At 43.4% G+C, this 23,208-nt stretch overlaps 1 protein-coding gene across 5 annotated transcripts; it reads left to right on the forward strand.

Annotated features, from left to right (window-relative positions):
- Positions 1-827: 827 nt before the first annotated feature.
- PNLDC1 (PARN like ribonuclease domain containing exonuclease 1) lies at positions 828-19,880 on the forward strand. 5 transcript variants are annotated; one of them, XM_032793189.2, is made up of 19 exons: positions 828-991; positions 4,295-4,352; positions 4,484-4,557; positions 6,568-6,601; positions 6,734-6,857; positions 7,795-7,883; positions 8,176-8,276; positions 8,883-8,962; positions 10,068-10,205; positions 11,270-11,339; positions 11,664-11,749; positions 12,418-12,473; positions 14,870-14,934; positions 15,389-15,442; positions 15,663-15,705; positions 16,487-16,586; positions 18,452-18,627; positions 18,790-18,888; positions 19,436-19,880. In XM_032793189.2, the coding sequence occupies exons 1-19, from the start codon at positions 916-918 to the stop codon at positions 19,506-19,508; spliced, it is 1,596 nt and encodes a 531-aa protein (XP_032649080.1). In that variant the 5' UTR covers positions 828-915; the 3' UTR covers positions 19,509-19,880. The 5 variants fall into 5 exon arrangements, 4 of the variants coding, with proteins under 4 accessions (XP_032649080.1, XP_074920181.1, XP_032649083.1 ...); XM_075064080.1 differs by lacking the exon at positions 828-991 and adding an exon at positions 1,092-1,554; XM_032793192.1 differs by lacking the exons at positions 828-991; positions 4,295-4,352 and adding an exon at positions 5,402-5,623 and having other exon boundaries at positions 4,482-4,557.
- Positions 19,881-23,208: the final 3,328 nt, after the last annotated feature.

The following is a 23,208-nucleotide window of genomic DNA, read 5'->3' on the forward strand; positions in this document are numbered from 1 at the left end:
GGGGGTCAGTAGTATGGGTTAAGGATATAGTTAATTAAAAGATCCGGTAGTTAATGAATTGTAAATGATGAATTGTAGCACCTGTGAACATCTCTGTAAACAAGTAAGGTATATAAGACATGGCAACGGATAGTAATTCGTGCATGATTTGAGAGTTGCATCTCCGTGCACCTTATTTGAGCTCAAATAAAGTAATACTAGCCTCTCCACTCCGGTGTGGTTATTTGGGGATACGCACACCGGGCAAACAAACCCCAAACCGTTGCTCTCCGTGTAACACCCCCACTCTCGCCTGCTATCTGGTCACCCTTGTCCTGTTCTATTTTTTTAAACTCCTTCCCTGCCCGCACACGCTGTGCGGAGAGATAGGCGGCTGACCGTGGCATAGATTTGTATGTTCCCCCATCGCTCCCAAAGCCCTGCCCGTGAGATGGAACAGGCGCAGAGGTCGAGCTCTCTGCTCCAGGGCATCTTCCCGCTTCGCGCCAGGCTCCCGGGGCAGGAAAGAGGAGACCTAGGACCATGGACCGACGCGCCTTCCCCTGCGATCGCTTCCCCGCCCGGGCATGGGACGAGGCGGCACCGAGCCGCCTGTCAGTGCGATGGGGGCTCCCCCGTCCCCAGGCCTGGTTCCAAGGGCGGCATCATGCAATTACTGTGCAGCCGCCGCGGGCTCCCCTCGCTAGTAACGCGCCCCTGCGGAGAGCAGAGCGCAGCCCTTCAGGCGGCGGCGCGGTCCCTTTAAGAGTCTGAGGGAAGAAAGGAGAGGACGGTGCTCACGTTACTAACCGACCGCTGATTCGCTGCTGTTCTTGTCAATCAAACGGGCGTGCCCTCGAGGCGCTAGTTGCGGCCCGAGAACGCCCTACCAGAGCGCGGGCTTTTCTGCTCGGCCCTCGCGTGGGAGCGGCGGGCATGGAGCTGGGGGCTGGGCAGTTCGCGCAGAGCCTGCCCCGCTTGCAGGCGCTGGTCCTGGGCTGCGAGTTCCTGGGTGAGCGGCCCTGCCTGGAGCAGGGTGGCGGGACGGAGCTTCCCTGCCGTCCGCACCCCTTGCAGCAGGGAGGGGAGACGTGGGACCTCCCACGCCCGCTGGCTCCGGGGCTGCCGCTGGCCTCACCGCCGGGCTCGCTGCCCAGAGCGAAAGTGGCTGTTCGCACTGGGCCTCGGGAGTCGGGCAGCCGGGTCCGCGCCCTGCACGTGAGACGGCCCAGAGCCGAGAGCCAGTGCAGTGGCATCACCTCACCTGGTCGCGTACCTTTGCCCTATGGTGCCAAACCGTGCAGGGTGTACCCCCGATGAGCTCAGCTGCCAGATCGGGCCCTGACGAATGGATTGGTCTGTCCTGTCTTGGCTTGGCCCCCAGTTGATAAATACTGTTGTCCGTCTGTCCCCTGACTTTTTCCCCAAGCCCTCTTCCATTCAGGGGTATTGTGCGTTGGAGCAGTTTGTATAGCGGGTGCTGAGAGCCACTGAACCATTGATGGAAACTATTTTAACCCAGCGGATGCAGCAGCAGCACCCCTAGTTCCAGCACCTACACTTCTACTGCCAAATGTGACAAGGGAAATAGGAATTTTCCATTTCCATTGAATACTGCAGAGAGAGGCATATGCACAAAGTTGGGTCTATTTGTGCAGTAGATATCAAGGAAAAAAATTTGGTGCTGATGAAGATATGTGTGGTACCCTTTGGAAAGCCTATAGAGAAACCGCTGAGATACATCTAGAATGGCAGAGAAGTACTGTCAAAAAGGACGCAGACAAGCACTAAAGCAAAACTGCCTCTTCTGCCCATATATGCATCTAATCATATTTTTTTGCCCTCTCTGTATTGGAAGGTAGGTAGAGCCAGTTATAATCATGTACGGAAAGGCTTGCACCATGGTAACTAATAAGAATAATTTTTATAAGACTTCAGAATTCTTTTCCCCTTCCTTCCCAGTTTCAGTGATCTCTGCTATCTCGCTTTGCCTCTTCATCATGAATGATTAAAACAAGGGATTGGAAAAGGAATTCAGTCTTAAGCCTTGTCTACAGTATAAAAGATTTACCAGTGTAGTTATGTGTCTGAGTTCTTTTGCTGGTATAGCTTATTTTGTTCAGATAACTGGTAGAGCAGAGTGTCTCAAGCTTTGCTGCCATGGCTGTCAGTTAGGAATGTGAAAAAAGTCACACATGGTGAAATAACTTTTGCTGGCATGATGTCATTTGGAGAGGCAATTTAATGCCTTTAACGGCACAAGGAGTTCTTCTGCTAGCATAAACTGCATCTCTGCTGCAAGGATTTGCCAGTATAGCTATACTTTATAGTGTAGACAAGCCACCCTAGATGTTTTTCCCAGTTTTCTATTTAAGACTTGAATCATCATTAGTGTGTATATCTGGGGTGAGCAGATTGCATGCTGTGGGCCGAATCTGGCCCATCAGGGCTTTGGATCCAGCCCATGAGATTGCCACCCCCATGGTGCTGTGGGCCCTGTGCCGCTCCCAGAAGTGGACGGCACCACATCCTTATGTCCCTGGGGGCGTGGGGGTGGGCAGAGGGCTGTGTGTGCTGCCCCTGCCTGCAGGCACTGCCCCTCACAGTGTCCATTGGCTGGGAACGGGGACCTGGGGCCAATGGGAGCTTCAGGGGAGGTACCCGCAGGTGAGGGCAGCGCACGGAGCCCTCTGCCCCCCCTTTCCCCAGGGGCTGCAGGGATGTGGTGCCAGAGCAGCATGGAGGCAGGGAGCCTACCCTGGGCTCTGTGTGCGCTGCTGCCACCCTGGTACTGTTCCAGGTAAGCGGTGCTGGGCCAGAGCATGCACCCCGAACCCCTCTTGCACCCTAAACCCCTGCCCTGAGCTCCCTGTTGCACCCTGCACCCCTCATGCACCCTAAACCCCTGCTCTGAGCCCCCTCCAGCACCCCACACCCCTCGTGCACCCCAAACCCCTACCCTGAGCCCCAAAAAGTTTGCCTACCCCTGGTGTGTATCATATCACAGTTAGTGTACAGTGTCCCAGTAGGAACATGTCATTTGTTTTCTCCCATTCTCTCCTCCGTTGTCCTTGAAATGTTCCCTTTTTCCCTGATCTGTAAATGAAGCACAAGTTACTTTCCATTCAGTAACTGTTAAACAGGAGGTAAGGCTGAGAGAAGAATACATATGTAACTTAAAAGTAAAAATATACAACCTTAGAAGGATGTTGTAGTTATAATTTTTTAAAAAAAGTTCAGCGTTAAGATTAAGCCTCAAATTATTGGAAAGTATGGGAATGTACAACTGAGGCATCCAAACAACTTGTACTCTGCGGTGATGCTCTGGGTGAATGGAGAGACTAGGGTCAGGTCTACACTACAAAATTTTGCAGGCAGAGTTATGTTGGTCAGAGGGCTGATGAGTTCTGAATTCTGGCCAACATATCTAGCTTAGACACAGTTATACCAGCAAAACTGTATTTTTTATAGTTAACTGGTATTAAATATTTATGTTGCTGGCAGGGGCTGGTATAAGCTCAGTTCTGCCAGTATAAGCTATGTTAACATTAGGGGTGTGTTGCCAGTATAGTGTACTTGTATAGCTATATCAATAAAGTGCTCCTTGTGTAGACCTAGCCTAGGAGAGCACTTTATCCATCCATATAACATTTTAACCTGAATTGTAACTATGGATACTAGAGTGCGTTACTGTTAATTGTCCATTTCCTGTCCCTGGTCTTTGCCTCTGCTGTGCCTCCTCAGATAGACAGTGTGGTTGCAATCTTTCCTGTCAGTGATTGTCACTAGTGAGGAATAGTATAGAAAATCATCTAACTAAACTACATCTCACAAGGATGTGAAAAGTGACAGGGAGTCTGTACTGGTATTTTAAACTGCTCCCAGAAATAAAGCTTCAATTTTGGGTGAGAACGTTAGTGAATGGCAGATGGAGAATGAACCCAGTTTGCGTTTGCACTGCTTGTCTTGGTGAGCTTGTGTTGGCCATAGTGGTGCTGATTAAACATCCTTTTTTTCCTTTAGGTCCTAATATGCTATGCTGTCTAATGCAACTATATGTTTTAATGCTACATTCAGGGATGAGTAAACATCAAATGAACTTCCAAATTGTCTTTGTTTTGAAGGAGTAATTCCCTACCCAACTGCTGTCTGGCTGAATAATTCCTGGGTTAAGAGGAGAAATTGGGGGGATTTAATTTTCTTAGTACTGTGTTGGGAATTTAGATCACTGCTTTGTCTGTTTGTAGTCAGTACAAAAGGCTGGAGAACGGCAGAGTCACATTTTGGAATCTTTTTTTGTGTTCTGTCTCTATAGGGCTTGATATGGAATTCACAGGTTTACATTCAGTCTTTCCACAAGGCAAACAGCCCAGGTAAAGATGTCACATTCAAAATGTTGTCATATGATCTAGTGAGTTAAAATAATGGTAGAAGTTGCGGTGAGAAAGTAAAACAGTACATGATGGGAGTATTCCCCCCCCCCCCCCTTCTGATCATTTAATAGTCTCTTCGATTCACCTGCTGAGTGGTATCTGAAGGCCAGACAGAGTGTTCAGAAGTTCACAGTCAATCAGCTCGGTGAGATCTTTTGTTCATTGTTGTCAGAAAAGATAAAATTCCACTTCTTCCTAAGTATTTACTAGCATTTCATAAACTAGTTGAATATGGCTAACACATAGCATCTATAAAAAGCGACAAAGACTCCTTTGGCACCTTCTAGACTAACAGACGTATTGGGGCATAAGTTTTTGTGGGTGAATACCCATTTCGTCAGATGAATGCCATGAAAGCTTATGCCCCAATACGTCTGTTAGTCTACACAGTGCCACAGGACTCTGACACTTTTTACAGATCCAGACTAACATGCTTCCCCTCTGATACTTGACACATAGCATCTTGTCTACTAGAGGATTGTAGGACTTTCTGGGAAGGATAAAGGTGTGCAATTCTGTTTTTGCTTGTCTGCTGTGTTTGCACTGGTTGTCCTCCGTACTAGATCCCTTTTTTATTAAGGAATAATGTCATCAGCATACATACATCTTAAGTAGTTTAAAATCAGGCTGGCTATGCAAGAATTTACAGTCTACTTTATATTGCTGCAAATTAGTTTTAAAAAACACTGTTAAGGTATCTGTTATCTTTAAAGAAAAATGTAATAAAAGTCAGTCATTCTCAGTTCTGTTCCAGACTCTGTCATTGACTTGCGGTGTGACTGTAAAGCATGAAATATAACCTTTCTGTGCCTTAATAGTCTCACCTGTTAAATGGAGATAATACCTAGCTCACATATTTTTGTGAGGGTTAATGTTAATAAATCACTTAGATTTTCAAACGGAAGGTACTAGAAAATATTATTTTCTCTAAAGTTAGATAATGAAATATTCTGCTTTATAAAGCTTCATTTTGTCTTCTGGCATTTTAGGTTGCTATTGTAGGGGCTTTTCATGAGGACTGAGGTATTCAGTTTGATTTGGGGGAGACAGAAATGAGGGCATATCAACTTTTTGGTGATATCACTAAATAAAGGCCGGCTAGATTATGATCTCTGAATCTGCTTCCTGGGTTGCAGAGTGTTTTGAACCAATGTAGGGATGCGAAGGAGATATTTGAACCTTCCGTGCTGAAACCCCTGCTGGCTGAAAAGGTAGAGTGTTGTTCTGGAAGGAGCTTCATTTTTTTCCTCATCCATTTACACATCTGTGTAGATTGACCCAATTAAAGCATGCTTTCACTTTGTAATACAGGTATGTCTGTCCCTGAAGCATGCTGAAGGTGCTGACATGCAGGTCCTGACACGGAAAGCTGAGAAAATTAGAAGTACTAAGATATTTAGTTAAATGGTGTAATTTTTTTGGTTAACGTCTATTTAACTTCAATGACTAATATTTTGAATTAAGAATATCTTTACTGTAGATTCAACCATCTTTTCTAGTCACACTGTGAGCTGTTAGTATGCCTCCTCCAAGGCATCTTCATCAATACCAAGGGAAAACAGGAATTGACATTTCTAATATTTCTAATGTTTAAAAACAATAGGGTAGGACCCTTCCTTTTTAGGGTGTTCGAAGGGGGAGTATGTTTCATAATGAAATTAAAGTTCCAAGTGCCATCTTTAAAAATGGTTTGCAGGTCACCTTTAAAGTCTTAGATTATGAGAGCATTTATTGTGGTCTGAGGAGATCAGTGTAGTGTTGTAACCAAGTGTCCCAACACTTTTGTAGAGTAGAAAGGCCTGTAAACCTACAGCACAGTTTGTAGCTTTCAATAATTTTCCTCTTCTCTGCCATTGCTTAGTCTCTTTTCAGTAAGGGCTACTTCTTTCTGAAGATTAATTTGTCTTCCCATTGAGCCCTAAAATCTTATTTCTGTTTAACTATCTGGGAACCGATGTTCATGTCTCTGTAACCTGGCAGTGATCTGGAGTTTAGTAAAATTCTAGTGCAGCAGCTTTAGTAAATGACTAAAATGGTATAGGGAGGAGAACTCCCGTATCCACTATTTAATTTTCACAATATTAGTAAACAGGAAACCAAGGAGACCCAGCTGGCCTTCAATACTAAGACTTCAGTTTGTGTTTGTTTCTTTCAGGGTTGTCTATATTTTCACATGAAGAATCAAACAAGTAAGTAAAGATAAAGTATTCTTTCTAAATAAACTCATAGCTGTCTTTTATGAGAGAGATAATGCAGTTGAGATTCCTTTGTGCAATTGTTCCTCCTGATCCTGTTTTAGACCTCTTTCTTTTTCGTTGTAGGTATGTTGCACACTCCTATAACTTCTTCCTCTTCCCCACAACGTTTGGAGTCATGGACTCTGAATTCTCTTTCCAGGCATCTAGCATTCAGTTCCTGACGCATTACGGTTTTGATTATAATAAGGTACATTCTCTGTTGTAAGTGACTAGAGCAGAGGAGGCTTGTGTAGTTATGGGGAAATATTAAGGAAAAATATCCGCAAACTCTGCATTCCTTCTGTAAGCAGCAGCCTGCTACTTTTTCAGTACAACGGCTGCTTTGAATACTTGCTTTGGGTTTGTTTTGTTGTGTGTCCGTAGCAATACAGGGCTTTGGACACTGCTGTTCCATGACCAGGGGGCAGTAACCACATCTTTGGCAGTGGTTACTAAACTGAACCCCTAACTAACACTGTGGACCCTGTACTATTGCTTCACATTGTCGCAGTTGGTCACTGGGCACCTCTTTGCTGTCCTGTGACACCAGCCTTAGCTGCCACTGGCCATAGGGCACCTCCACGTACTTCCCATCTCCTTATCAGCAGAGGGGTAAATGCCTGTCTTTACCTGTATCCTGGCACAGCCAGTCTTTGAATAAATGAAGCATATGATAAGTCAGGGAGTGAAAAAAAGAGTACCCAGTTGAAATGGCTGGAGAATTTAATTAAATCAAATGTAATTAAAGAGCTGGAATTTGTCTTGAAAACCTGGATTAGAATCCTGACACTGAGTACTTTCTCTGTCGGCTCTTAAATAATCACAAATGGTCAGGACTTCAAATTTCATGCACAATCTTTCATAATTCAGTTTTTCTCCTCTCTGTACCTGTGAATCCTTTGGAATCATAAAATAAAACCTTTCCCTTCCTTTGCATATGCATACAAGTTGGGTTACGAGGGAACGTTTGACTTTTTTAGAAAATGTTGGGAAGCATTTTGAGAGAGGAGTGGGGAAAGGCCATCATATTAGAAATGGCACAGATTTCACAAATAAATATCAATTTTGAGGGTCCCTGTCCTCATACTATTTTTCTAATTTAACACCTGAAAATCCTATGATAAACCCCTTTTCCCCCCATTCAGTTTCTGAAAGATGGAATCCCATATACGAATGAGGTACAGGAGAAGAAACTTCAGCAAGGTCTCTTAACTGGAAACTGGAAAGTTCGCAGGTAAAGCTCTTCCAAAACCATCGCTCCTCTAGTGACTTCTGTTAGTATTTGACCTTTATTTTTCACTCAATTTACGTTTTATAGGAATACTGAAACTGACATAATGTCTCACTGCCATTTCTGTTCCCTTGGGGAATATACAGAGTCTGGTGAACGGTCACAGGATGATGCTGTCTGTTGCTCCACAGAATGACTACAACAGGAGGGAAGGGGGCCTCCTGTAAAGTAGAGTCTTGCTTGTGATTGCTTTTGCAGCTTTCTCACTTTTTTTTCTTTTCTGATCTCATTTCAGCACTTTGGACAAGGATAAAGTGAAAAAGGTGATTGATGATGTGACACGCTGGGTGCCATCAGCAGAAGAGGGAGGCTCTATGGTTTTACATGATATTAGTGGTATGAAATGGGATTCTTTCCTCATTTGTAATTTCTCAGTGGCTGTAACACCTTTTCTGAATAGATGGGGATTGCTGCTTGTTCAGCCCACTTACATAGGTGCCTGTCTTGTAACACTCTTGCTTTTTCACTTTAAAAAAAAAAAACATACCCAGCTCACCATTGCTGCCGCCAAGCCTTTTGGCTCTGGTCATGTTTTCATCACTGTGCTCTGTTGCTGCCTTTTCGTCATTATGATGAGCTCTATTGTGGAAGGGTTTTTTTTCCTTGAGATTGTTTGGTATCAATGGCTGTTTCTGGAATTGAGGTGGATTTTCCAGGGCTGGGAGTAGTAAGTCTGACAGCTTTTCTTGTTCTAAGGTTTTCTGGCTCAATTGTGTGCCTCTTGCATGGAAATGTATTAAGATATATATTCAAAGATATTTTTAAAAATAATTTGAAATAGGTATGACTCAAATTGTCAGCCCTCTTTTCTGGATTTTGTATGCCATAAATATTTAATTTTTATCTTGCTTTCCACTCTATTTTATTCTTCCATTGAAAAACATTCTTATTCTACCAAGCAAACTTTTCCCCACCTTTAAGTCTTTTGGTTTCTGGTCTCAGGTTTTCAGATATTTGAGGTACAGCTGATTCTGAGACAGGCACTTCCAGATGTTTGGACAGAGCCTTTTGGAGACCAGAAGGTAAGTTGGAAATGAAGCCCTTTGGAAGGTGGGACTTCAGTTTAGATATGTGTGTGCCTGTTCTTCCTGCTGTGATTCTGAAATCTTGTTTATGCCTTAATGGAAAGGTTCCTGGAAGAGGAGGGAGCTTGCAAAAGAACCGTGCAACGGGACTGAACCAGGTTCTCTTTTCTGGGATCCTATGGGTTGGGAAGCTTTGGCCTCTGTTTCTCTCTCAATCCCAAAGCCTCCTCTTCCAGAAGGATTGCTCTTAGGCAAAGTCTGAAATGACTCTCAGAATTTCTAGGCTTCTCAAACCCACTCCCTCAGGTGTCCACAAAAGCGAACACGTGGTCTTCAGTAGTTGCTTTTTCATTGTTAAACTGTGAGTGGGTAGGTATGGAATTTAGCGCTATTCTGTTGCTGGTTTGTTAGAACAGTAATATTACATGGCCTTTCTCATCTAGGTCATCAGCTTGAATCTGACATGCTGTTTATTGAATAAAAACAAGGACTATTGGGTGACCTATTCAGGAAACAAGTGGTCTCAGTCCAGATGCCAGAGAGAATCTTAAAAATATCACAAAAAGCAATATTGCAACTAGCACTCTTATTGTTCTCAAACAGAGGCTATAGATGGGACACATTTCCTGAGCTCCCATTTCACACCTAAGTGTGTGCCCTTAGAGTTAGCGTTGATGCACTTTGGTGTGAGGAAACCTGCACTGCTGTTGTCCCTGCTATATCTGTTTTATGGATAGAGGGCATCTTGTTTCAGCATTGTCAATGGAATATCTATTACTAGCGCTAAGAGCACTTAAATTCCATACCTACCCACTCACATCCTGAAACAGGCAACCTATTTTATGTCCACCATCCTTCTAGCTAAGGAGGCCTGGAAGTAACTCCCTTCAGAGTTAGTTTCATTTATCGCCATTGATCACCATTCAGTGATGGAAGAAAGACAGTCTTCACCTTCTGCATTGAAGTACTGTCTCCAGAGCCTTGGCAGTCTGAAAATTGAACCTGTTTTCAGCATTAATACCGTTACCAGACAAGCTGTGTGTGTGTGTGCGCGTGCGCGCAAGGTTATTTCTCCAGAGTTGTAGTAACTCTTTTCTTCCAGGTGATGGTGAAAAAGGTGAGTCCATGGCATCGCTGGTGTCTGGAGAACTCTTCTTGTGACTGCTGCCGAAAGGAGCTTGTTCTTCTCTCTGCCCGGGGTTTCACCAACCTCTTCCAGACCCTCGTTGAAGCCAAGAAGGTGACGTTCACCATCCCTTTTCCCACCTTTAGAATTCTTGGATTGTTACTATAGTAGCAGAGTGGTGGTGAAGTATGCAAGATGTTTTGTATGGAGCTGAGTAAACAGATTCAAAGCAGTGAGTGGCTGCACAGACTGGCTTCATTAACCCCTTCACACTTGTCAGTAAAACAAGTTAGTATTTAAAGTGTAATTTTGGCAAGAAAAATGGCTATTAAACATAGCAGATCTGTTAAGTAAGCAGATGTGCTTCAAGTGTATTCTGTTAAAACCTTCTTACTTTATTGATCCAAAAATCAGACTTTACTGTGTTGTATTCGTGATATCCTGCAAAGCAAGCTTGCCTGCGGGAGAGTGATCTAGGCTCTGTTCTGACTCGTACATTTCAAACAATTTGTAAAAAATCCGAAAGTTCAGAAGTAATAAAATCTGTCACATTTCAAGGCATAAGCCACCATCTGAGAGTTAGTCAGATACATTCCTATGGGTAAGTTATTCCACTTTGACATAATTATGCATTTGCAGATTCCTCTAAAACATATAGTTCTGGCCACTGTCAGAGCCAGCACACTGCACCACGTGGACCTATGGCCTGATCAAGTATAGAAATTCCTGTGTTCCTAGCAAAATTGTTGAATAAGATCCAGTTTCTTTATCCTGGTGATGTATATGGCAGAAAGATCTCAGCTGGGTGCTCAGATCCCAGAATAAGTTTGTAGATCTGACAACCAAAAAAAATCTCTCTGGGCCAGCTAACCCAGACAGATTTTTAAAGGCTATGGTCTCCCCTTCCACTCTTCCCCTCCTCCCAGTTCCTCAGATCTCTTTTAAACAAAATGCTACCAATAAATGCCCCCCTCACCCTAAAGTTTAGAGCGCAAACCCAGCTGGGGATGATATTGGCCTCACTGTGATACTGTTTTAGGCCTTGTTGCTTTTGAAGAGGCTTGTATGGGTGTTACCCATGTAGTAAAGAAGTTGGGCTATTGGACGTGTCTAAAGTTGGTCACTTGACCTACCTTCTGTAAGAACATGCTGATACTGTTTTATGTCTCTCCCCATAGCCAATGGTGGGACACAACATGCTCATGGACCTTCTGCATCTTCATGACAAGTTTTACAAGCCCCTCCCAGGTAGTGTAATCTTTAGCAGCATTCAAATGCTGGTGCTCCTCTCCCCAAAACAGCTTTTTTAATCGTTGGGCAGAAGTGCAGCACAGCTCAGTGATAATCATTTACTCCGTATAGTGTGACCGGGCTGATGTTAGATAACTGCACTGTCTCCCACCTCTGGGGCAGGACCTGCTCCCTCCAGAATGCTCCCAGTGTGCTTCTCCCATGGGGCATAAAACCAGACGGAAACTTTAACTTTGTTTACTCATAGAGTGCCGAGTTTCCTTTTTCTCAGTTCTGTAATATTTTTTTTTCTGAATGTTTGCTTCTTTGTTTTTCTTTCAGAAAGCTATGAGGAGTTTAAAAGGAATATTCACAGCCTGTTTCCTGTCCTCATAGACACCAAGAATGTAACAAAATCAATTTGGAAGGTAAGATATGAAAGTTTGTTCTGGGAAATAAAACTTGCCTCACACTTAAATAGAAAGAAGGTCCTGATCTCACACTCGTTATAGAGCAGGGACTAGTTTTAAATGCTGCAGTAAGGTGGTGGTCCCCAAACTTATGTCGTGGCCCCCCCCTTACCTGTAATGTAATTTGTCTGTGCCTGAGGCTGGAACTGTGGCGGGAAGCTGTGGCCGGAAGCCGGGGCCTCGGCTGGAGGTGGGGCTGGAGCTGGAGTGGAGCTGGGGACAGAGCATGGCTGAGTGGCACTCCCTCCCGTTCCCCATAGGGACTGGCCTAAGCCCCCTTGTGCTCCCACAGAACGTACCTCTGTGCCCTCAGTGGGGGGCACCCCACAATTTGGGGACTACTGCACTAAGGCATCTTGCTTCCCTGATGGAAGGACTCTGGAAATTATCCTATGTCTTCATTACCACCTTTTAAATCCTCTTTCCCCTGGAGCTGTACTACCTCTTCTGCCAAGCAGGTGGGCCAGCAGCCTTTTCCCTTCTGTAGTGGTGAGTGGTGGTACCTGCACTGTTTCTACCACACAGCATGTTTTAGATGGTCTGGCTGTTTCGGTTTGTTTTCTGATCCTGTGGTTCCTTTCCTCCAAAACACCACATCAGAAATGTCTTGCCTTGTTTTCTTACAGGAATTTCAGTTTCCTCGAGCATCTAACCTCCTAGAAGTTTATGAAATCCTGTGCAGGTGAGCATTGAATTCTGGGGATTTGAGCCCTACCAGCTGGTCCATGAATCATCTTGGGAAGGGTATTTCAAAAGTCAGTCATGCAATATTTTTATACATTTTTTTTCTTTCCTGCTGCACTGTGGGTTGAGATTGTTCAACCAGTTTCCTTCTTTTCTAATCTGGCTTTAACATCAGAGGAAGAAGTTTTACCTATAGACCTATAATAGTCAGTACATTGTTTAAAATTCCGCCTTTTGAATTATTCAAACCAGTATTAAATTAGGATGGAAACTGGCTTATGTTCTGATGTAGAAATATATATAGCAAACTAGGTCCTATGCTGAATCCTAGAGGATAGGATTGCTTACTGGATTGATAATGGGCTCTGAAGCTTTCTACCATTATTGCTCTGATCTTGAATTTGGGCTAGAGCTGGGGTTGGCAGTAACTTAATACTATCTCACCACTGCATAGAGTCTTAAGTGGAATGCGTTTGTAAGCTCAGGGCAGGTTTACACTATGGGGAAAAGTTGATCTAAGCTATGCAATTTGAGTTATGTAGTAGGTAATTGAAATTGATGTAGCTTAGATCTACTTACCACAGGATCCACACTACACTATGTCGACGGGAGACACTCTCCTGTTAACTCCCCTTCCTCTTCTCATTCTGGTAGAGTACCAGAGTCAACAGGAGAGTGATCTGCGGTCGATTTAGCGGGTTTTCAGTAAACCCTCTAAATCAAGCCCCAGTGGATCGATCACTGATACACTGGTAAGTGGAGACAAGCCCTCAGCCTAGCTGAGTGAACAGGTGTCCACATTACAAATGGCACTCTTATTAGCAGAATGGGTAGAGTGTAAGGACTGGACACTATAATACTACTCATCTATAGATGTGTTCCTTCCACAGACAAAACACCATGCTAGGATGCCATGCCTTGGGGAGAGCCTTGTGTTGCTACTGTTTGTGCTGGATCTGCTCTGTGGATAAATAGAGTATATGAGTGCTCTCAAGCAGCTTCCTTTTATAACACTAACCTTACTAACTTCTTTTTCGTAGTGGATGTCCAGAGTCATTGGGAAGTTTTCTCTTGTTCTGGGCGACTTCAAGAATCCTAACTTTTATCCTCTTTATTGCCTTTTCCAAAAGCCCTGCATCAAGACAGCCTTCCCTCCAGAACCAGTCAGTTAGCACCTCTCCTTGGAATAGTCTGTTTTTACTGATCCTTATTCACACTTTTGTATGCAAATAAAACATTCTGCTGCACTTGAACATGTTCTGGGTAGGGTATACAATATCAGCAGATGCACACAGAGTGCAACATGTGGGAATTTGTTTCCAGTAAGGAGAGCATGCACACGTATGCAGCTGCATGGGTCCCTATTTGCCTCGACAGTCACTGATGTAAGGGAAGCCATTAAAGGCAGTGTGATTGGCTTGGGATCGGGGCTGCTGTTTTTTTTAATAGTTCAAAACAGGAGAATTCTATTGCCCAAACTCATGTTCTCCTTGCACAGATGTTAAAGGATCTTTTTCACAACCGGAATAGGATTCTCTATGCTGCCTTCTGATGTCTCCCTTGCATATAACCATCTTTACCAAACATGAGTTACAGTATTGGGGGCATGGAGTGAGGGAGGGAACTTCGAACTAGCCTGCTTTTAGATCTCTGTGGAAGTCTTGTCTGTTGGGCCAGTGTGTGGAGTGTGGGCATCCACACAGCCAAATGGGCAGGGAAAACAACCGACTTTCAAAGTCTGAAGCAGCCGTAGTTTTAGTTGAGATTATAATCCCTTCTGATTTTTTTGTAATCTATGGCAAGGGACAAGAATATGTAAATTGGGAGCGTGGGGAGGTGTGCAGACAGCCTTCAGGATACTTGAGTCTAGGAGAAGCAGTCACAAGCTCAAATCTACTTCAGCTGTATTGTGAGGGTAGAAGGCTCCTACATTTGTGAACCCCATATACCTTGTTTCCATGCCACAAACTTGCTTGGCTCCTAATCTCTGTGTGTGGATTTATGCAGATCCCTCTGGCACAAGTTGGTACTTCTGGACTATTCCAGGTTCCCTCCCCTCCCCCCCTTTTTTTCCTCCCAAATATCAGTCAAAGCTAAGAATTGAAACCTCTGGGATAAGTTTTCAAAGTAGCCTGCAGGGATTTGAGCCATGTGACTTCCTTTGTTGGTGGTGAAAATTAGAGTTAAGTTGTTGCTTGCACTGCTTTTGTATTGTATGGCTTTATTCCTTAATGGTAGAGAAACTTCTTTTAAGAAATCTCTTTAGCAGTTGTGTTAAAAATGGAAAGCCATAGAGATTACTCTGACAGGGCAAAGAGCGTTTGCTAAAAATTTCCCTCCTCCCTTAGGCATAGGCGAAGAATGAAAATTTACACTTCACATTTTCTCCCACAGTGACCTCAATCCCACCAACCCCACATGTCCAGTGATTGCCCATGCAAGTGACTGTTTAAAATATGGTATGTTCTGTGCAATGAAGCAACTTTTCATTTCTGTATAAAGAGTCTTTGTTTTATTCCATGGGAATCCTAATGCAAGTTAGAAACAAAGCTGTAAGTAGCATAATGAACATGTGCAGGGGAACCTGTCCATTCACACCTTTAATGCCAATCCTGACCTTTTATAAATGCAAGTTTGCTGTGATAAACCTTTAGATGTGATGCCATCTTTTCTTCAGCCACTGGTCTAACTGTTGCCTCCTTGGAAGTATCATTTTGAAGGCTCCTGAGGAGCAGCAGAGACTGCAGGGGTATAGGGATTCTGTGAGGGGGGTTAGAAATAGTAAGAAGTGCAAAGATGAGAGGAAAACTGGATAATCTGATGCTTATTGAGAGAAGGATTATTTTGACCCAAAATAGTTTGCACAGTGTTCTGGAGATGTTTTAATTTATTTTCCATTTTTTGGACTCTTAGCTGACAAGAAATCCCCCCATGAGGCGGCCTATGATGCATTTCTCTGTGGATCAGGTAAAACCTGACAGTTCTTAAAGGTTTAATTGTTAGAATTCAGGAATTCCTTTCCTTCCACTGAAACCATCTTCATTCAATAGTAGGTAATACAGGTACTTGTTACGTAACGATAAACTGCCAAATTATCCATATATATAATTCTTTAGAATTGAACGTTTGCTTAGCTTTTGTTTCTGCACTCTTGTAATGTCACCTCTTCATTGTTCCTCCTTTTTAGTTCTTTTGAAAGTAGCTCACTTGCTCCTCAGCAGAATGCCATGGTGAGTGGTGTTTATGAACTTCTTTGCCTTGGGAATTACCTTGCATTCATAGCTCTTTTAGAAAATAGCTGTCAGTTTGTGATTTCCCATTCAACAACTTTGTCCAGTTTTTGAATAAAACATTATTCAAAATGCCATTACTCCAAGTAATTAGCTTGTTATTTTATAAAGAGTTTTTGTTTCGAGGCTGAAACCTTGTTTAAAAAAAATAATCTTGAGGGGTTTAATGGCCTGGGAGGATGGTAATGGAATTGTGCATCCTTCCTTCTTTTAGTCATTGTTTCAAATCCAGCTCAGACTGGTAGTGATCAAATGGTCTTACCATCCTACAGCAATGGGGAAATGAACTGATGGCTTTAGTCAAGTTCCTAGTGAATGTTTGTCCCCTTCCCACTGTTTGGTACGCTTGTTGGCTTCTGTTGAGAATAACAAGGGAGTTATATGGGTGTTGAGCAGCACTATCCTTGCACCAGTAGATGTGGTCTTTTCCTCTGTTATGATTGAGGTACACAGGCAGAGGGATTCTGGGGAAGCTTGATCTGCCCTGTATGTGCTGTATCTGTTCTGTACACAGAGGAGTTCATACTGCAAGGCTGTTAATCTGTTTCCTTTTACCAGCACTATATTCACATTCTAAATAAATAAATCCTTCGTTCTTCCCCTGCTCCTGTTCCCTTAAAGGTCTGTTGTAGCTAGGAGTTCCATAAAGCTGTAGTACTGTGCCATTTCCCTATAGTGTAGATCACTGAATATTTTTTTTAAATTTTGTTTTCCAACATAGTGACACGCTGGAGACTGGTCCCTCTTTCTCTCAGTATCTCAGTGCATTAACCAAGTACCTGAACCAGGTGAATCTGGTCCGAGCTGGCATTTCAACAATCGTGAGTTTTAAGTGCATCATGTTTACCCTCATTGTATCTGACTCCCCAGATGCACAAGCTAGTAGGCTATCTGCTCTTTCACATGAGTGAAAGAAAATGCCAGCTGGTGTCTGAATCTTCATCTGCAGGTGACTTCTCAGTGTCAGTCTAAATAGCATTTTAAAAAAATCAATTGTGCTGAATTTTTACCCATTTATATTCATTTTGTCACCAGTTACAAATGGGCTGGGCCTTGTCTACACCACTGCTGACGTCGAAGTAAGTTACATTGCTCCGAGGTATTAAAAAACTACCTCCGCCCCCCCCAAGTGAGGTACTTAATGTGCTGTCTACACCATGCTATGTCGGCAGGAGATGCTCTCCTCTTGACATAGCTTCCGCCTCTCATTGAGGCGGATTAATGACGTTGATGGGAGAGCGTTCTCTTGACTTACTGCATCTTCACTAGACCTGCTAAATTGACGCCACTGCATCGACTGTGTCTGTCTTAGGGCCCGTTCTATTCAATGTCTTCATTAATGATCTTGATGATGGGATAGAATTGCACATTAAGTAAATTGCAGATGACACCAAAGTTGGGGGGAGTGGTGACAACGCTGGAAGGAGGGATAGGATTCAGGGAGACTTAGACAAATTGGAGAAGTGGGCCCAAGAAACCTCATGAAGTTCAACAAGGACAGTGCGAAGTCCTGCACTTAGGACAGAAAACCATGCACTGACAGGTGGGACTATTTGGCTAAGTAGCAGTGCTGAAGAAAAGGATCTGGGTTGCGGTAGATGGAAAGTTGAACATGAGCCTACAGTGTGCTCTTGTAGCCCAAAAAGGCTAATAGCATACTGGTTGTATTAGTAGGAGTGTTGCCAGCAGATCGAGGGAATGTGATTATTCCCCTCTATTCGGCACTGGTGAGGCGCGATTGGAATATTGTGTCCATTTTGGCGCCACACTACAAAAAGGACGTGGAACAATTGGAGAGAGTCCAACGGAGGGCAACAAAAATGATTAGAGACTAGAGCACATGACTTATGAAGAGAGACTGAAGGAACTAGGCTATTTAGCCTGCAGAAGAGAAGACTAAGGGGGGATTTGATAGCAAACCTTCAACTACTTGAAGGGGTGCTCCAAGGAGGAGGGAGCTAGGCTGTTCTCAGTGTGACGGAGGACAGAACAAGGAGCAAGGTTTGAAGTGCAGTTGCGGAAGTCGAGGCTGGATATTAGAAAAACTTTCTCTGACTAGGAGGTGGTGAAGTATTGGAAATGAGTTACCTAGGGAGGTTGGTAGAATCTTCCATCTTAGAGATATTTAAGGTCCGGCTAGACTGACCCTGGCTGGGATTATTTAGGGAAAGTGGTCCTGCCTTTAGCAGGGGGTTGGACTAGATGACCTCATGAGGTCCCTTCCAAACTTTTGATTCTATGATTCTATGACTGCAGCAGCACCGATTTAGCGCTGTAATAAAGACAAGCCCATAGTCTTTTAACTGTGGCCAAGATATCTCTTTCCCCATTTCAGCACCTATAACGAGATGGAAATACAGGGAACACTCAGAGGTGCTCATCTGTATTAAAGTATCCCTACTTCCAGGCTTCTGATTCCTATAGTTTGTTAGAGGATAGGTTGTTGCCTTGGATTTTTATTTTCACATGCATTCTGGTGACTTAAATTTTGCTCTCATGGTTCATGCCCACAAGAGCCCACAGATGAAAAAATACTTCCTTGTATTGTACAGGTGGGTATTACTTAGTCACTTGGTCACTATTTGCCTGTTGTGTTTAATGATCTTAAATACCACTTTTAGTATTTCCACAATCAAATGTGGATTAAATTTGAGAGTCTCTGGCTTAATTTCACTTCATTTTCCAGAATTTCTCTGGCACAGATGTCCCTAGCCAGCGTCCACCTCTTCTGATTGCCAGTGTTCGGGGATGGGATGGGGTGGATGAAGAACAGATCTATCAAAAGTTAAAAGCTCTGTGCAAGTTTGATGTCAGACGACTGACCGAGAACCAATTTCTGTTGCTCTCCAATAAATTTAAGGAGTAAGTGATCAAAATTCTAATTCTTCACCCTCTCATCCTCTCCCCCCCCGCTGTCCCTATTTGTCCTCTTGCTCCAGTCCTGCTAACTTTTAGTTAAGGGGATGCAATAAGAGCTGCATGCAAGATATATCTAATGTAATGCAATTATGATTTATTTCTTAGTTTCAGGGTTGTTCTGCGAGATTATAAAGATCACCCTAATCTGCGGATTTCACTCTTTCGCTACTGGAGACACTCACCACAAGCGAACTGCTTGCTACAGTAAGTGATAATGCTCTCCTGTGCCTTCTACTGTGAGTCAGGAATATTATTCCCTCCTGAACTAGCTTTACCTGCATCTTTGTGTGAGAAACAATTAATTACTCTTAAGTAATGTTGCACTGTAGATCCATCATGAAAACATGTAAGTCAGAAGCAGGCTTTATGCGGTGGTTTAGAATGGTCACACTGTAAATGATCTTCCACCTCTGAGTTCCAATCTTGACTTGTATCACCAAGGAAATGTTTTCTTGTGGCCATCACCAAACCATCACTCTGTCATAATTGACAGATGCTGATCTCTGAGACCCATTACTGGAATACCCAGTGTGGGGAAAGGTAAAGCTGTATTGAAAGTTCAATTCTGGAATATTAGGGGCAATTACAGGTTAAAATTTCCTATGTTTTGTTAATCCAGTAATATAGTAGTGCAGATGGAGGGAGACTATTAGCTCTGATCCAGCTCAGGGAGGAATCTCACTTTCATAATCACCCAACTAATCCCAAATGTAAATAGCCTGATAACATTTTAACTTTCTTCCCCTTTTAGAATTTGTGGAATTGTGGCATCATGGTCTCTTCTGGCCTTTGTGATTGGAGGATCTCCCTGGTATGCCATGTAAAAGATTATCTTCTGGAAAGATCTCAGGGACATCTTTCCTATCTATGTGCTTGTTACCAGGATGCCTGTTATGTTTTTTTTTTTCCTTACACTGTTAACAGAGTGATGGTCAGTAAAAGGCATTTAACATTGGTTTTTTTGTTTGTTTGCCTTCAATCACAAAAAAAAATCTGTGTTTAAGGAGACTCTCAGGTTTTAGGAATCAAATCTGAAGAGGAAAATCCTCCTGGTGTTTTAAATATATTTATTAAAGAAGTACTACTATACCTCTTTTTCATGTGCAAGTGGACCAGAGAATCCACTGTCTTGATGAGACTTTTATCTTGTTCCCTGTTTATTCTTCAACAACATTAATAAACCAGTTCTATTTCAAGTATTGTGTTGCCGTTAAAGGCTGGTGTGCGCAGGCTTATGTTGTGTTTTTTGTCAATCGTTAAATAGAAGAAGCTATATTAACTTTAATTCCATTTCAACGGAGGGAAAGGTATTGCTGTTCACCAGATGAAACAGGATAAAGCTGATGGAGAAATAATTCTGCAGGCTCCTGAAAGGTTTTCAAAGACAATACCATAAATGTCAGGTGACTTCTGTGTGTATTTTTAAGCACACGTTAGCAAGAGAATGCCTTGACAGTAACGTGCTACGTTGATCAGTTTTTCTGATATGGATGAGTGAGTGGGATTCAGTCCAATAACTGCTGCCCTCTACTCTGAAATTTGGTAAGCCCAACAATCGTATAAGTCTTTCAAAGGAAAACAGCCTTTATTTCTGGCCTTGGTGCCTGTGTGCCACAATGAACTTTTCTCAAGGACTGGGGACACTGTTCATCACAGAGAGACCAGCTTCAGGGTTTCCTCGTCTCTTGGCACAAAACTCAACCTAAACTTGATCGGGAATTCTAGGGTCCAACTTTAACCCACTTCTCCATGGGTGTGGAAGGTCCTCAGACACGAGGAAGAGTTTGTGCTGTGGGAAGTTGAAGCTGAATATGGGAGGGACTCAGCTCTGTGGAGCTCCCTCCAGCATAAGGAGCAATGGGGGTTGGGTATCCATTGCCTAGATCCTTCCATCCATGCCTCCCCTCTGCAGGGTCAGAAGAGCACTGTGGTTTGCTGCAGTAGGCTCTTGGGGGCAGTTCTGCAGCTGGCCCAGAGGGAAGAATTCTTCCACAAGCCAAGCACCGAGCCAGGCTCAGAGCTTCCCGTTTGATCATAAGAACAAACTCCACAGGCGAAGATAGAAGTGGGAAGTATGTTAGCATATGGGGGTCTTTGGAAGACACTGATTGAATGGTTTATTAACTTATGGGTGAAAATATTCAAATCCTTCAACTAACTCCATAAAAACACACCAGGCTCCAGTGACTGAAGACATGTAGGTGCGGTATTTCTACAAGATTACACTGTCAGTGGTGTCTGAGTGCTGAAGTGATAACAGAAAAGTACCTTTCCCCCCTTCTGTTTAGTGCAGACCTTCTCTTTCCTAGAACCTCCTCATGTCCAGAACAAACCTATAAATCGGTCAAACCATGATTGCCTTCATTAGTTCCAAGGCTGCTCAGCAGTTACACAGTTATGCTGTAAATACAGGCCCCATACAGTATGCTATGACCAACACTTAAGTGGGTCCAAGGAAGCCATTGAGAAGAACTGGTTCCATAATAAGAGCAGTTTATACTAGAACAGGGGTTAAAAACAGATGCATAACAATATTCAGGTTACGTGGGTGTAAATATCAAGTGCTGTTTGCTTGCAAGCTAAATTGCATGGGCTTTCAACCCCTTTACTATTGGTGTTGTGAAGAGACAGACTGTATTTTCAGGCATGGTTTCTAAGCTCTGCCAGCAGTATATTGTACAGTCTTTTCTTATTTCTTAGGTTAGTGCTCTCATCAGGCCTTTAATTTGCTTTTTTGTGACACCTTAGCAGCTGAGGTTGACTGGTGGTGGTCCTTTATGTGCCGCTGTTGGTAAATCAGTATTTATTATTTCTGTCACAGTGGAGCCCATTGTGCTAGGAGCTCTACAAAGCAATAAAACAATCCACCCAAGAAAGTTTGCAATTAGTTGTAGAGCTGTCCCAAGTACATAGGGCTGCACTGAAGATGGTTTAGCCACATGTAAGTGGTACTTTAGGCAGCAGTGAAGTAATTAAGCTGCTGCTACTTTCGTAAACCTTTCTTCAGTTTTAGAGCTTTTATATTTACAGCTTCATTAATCATGTTTCTCCTTTTGACAGTTATGTTATCTGAATCTTGGTTGGCTTGAGAACTTGTTTTCTTATAAATACAAAGAACAGAATGTTCAATCTGGGGGCAGATGGGCAAAAATTCCAGTTTGGGTTTCTCTGTGCCAGTATGCATCATTCCAAGTAAATGAACAGCTTAACTGGGTCTCTTCCTGTCAGTAAACAGCACTGATCTCATAAACAAACTCTGTGTGTGATAGTCAGGTCTGGACGTTTTGTTACCTCCCAGCAGACTCTGGCTATTGACTATCTGTACTCAGCACTGGCAGTTATAAAACAGTGGAGATATGCCCATCTCCCACTTGCTGTTTTGCTTCTGACGTGTGACATAAGAGCTTCTGAAAGAGAGGGTGGAGATGTTGCTTGAACATCTGCTGTCTTTGGCAGCTCTCATAAAAGATAAATATGGAAATTTTATAATAAAAGAGTTTAAACTCATAATCCACCACCCAGAGGGTATTGCCTAAAGCAAATACCAGCGCATCTGTAGCTGTAAGGACTACGTAGGGCTCTGGAGTGAGGTACACATGTGCATTGCTGGATCTGCCTACACAGCATCAAATTACATGGCCACAAATGTAACAAAATCCACCAGATATAGGATGTTCATAAAGATTACCACTCATTGACATTGTGTCTCAGCCCTCTGTAAACTCCCACACCTCCATCCCCATTTCCTCGGTGTCACCTTCACTGTTGAATGCATGTTCCATTCCTGTCAGCAAAGAGGACAGGACCCATATCAAAACACAAAAGATGGACTGTTTTGGGTGGAGGTGCCTAAACTGTGCTTGGAAAATCAGTGACATGGCCTTTACCCCCTTAACGGCTGAAAAAGAGGCTGGCATTGTTTCCCAAGCTGTAGGTCACACTTACTAGTACTGCCACTCAATGAGGGAAAAGCAATTCATTAGAAGGCATGTTGGACAGAAGAGTCAGGAGTGCATCACCAACAGAACACAGGAGATATGCAACAGCCAGGTTCAGCATGCGAATGCTCAGGGGGTCCAGTTGAGTGTGAAGGCAGAAGAACCAGAGGGCAATTCCACTTTGCAACAGCATCCAAAATGGAGCAGATGAGAATGAGCCAAATCCAGAAGGGTGTAGGTGCAGCTCCCTCCACCCATGGAGATGCTCACCAGTGTCCACTAATCTGAATAATCCCTGGGTGTTTCAGTGATAGGAGGCATTGCATCCTTCTAAGAATTTGTTGCTTTACAAGCAGGTCTGGGAATAGAAAAGCAAACCCTAGTGAAACCATGCCATTGTTGTATTTGGCTGGCTCTTGAGTGATGGAGAGTAAGGTGCATATACCGTTAGCCACATGAATAGTCAGTAATGTCAATAGATGCAGGTGGCTCTATTCTATTTAAGGAGGGTCATGCTGTTGAGCCCTTAGTGCATCATTCTAAATAGTTTTGCTCCTGAAGGTTATTTGCTGGCATAGTTTTATGC

The sequence above is a fragment of the Chelonoidis abingdonii genome, chromosome 3 (genome assembly GCF_003597395.2).
Source record: "Chelonoidis abingdonii isolate Lonesome George chromosome 3, CheloAbing_2.0, whole genome shotgun sequence".
NCBI classification, from domain to species: domain Eukaryota; kingdom Metazoa; phylum Chordata; order Testudines; family Testudinidae; genus Chelonoidis; species Chelonoidis abingdonii.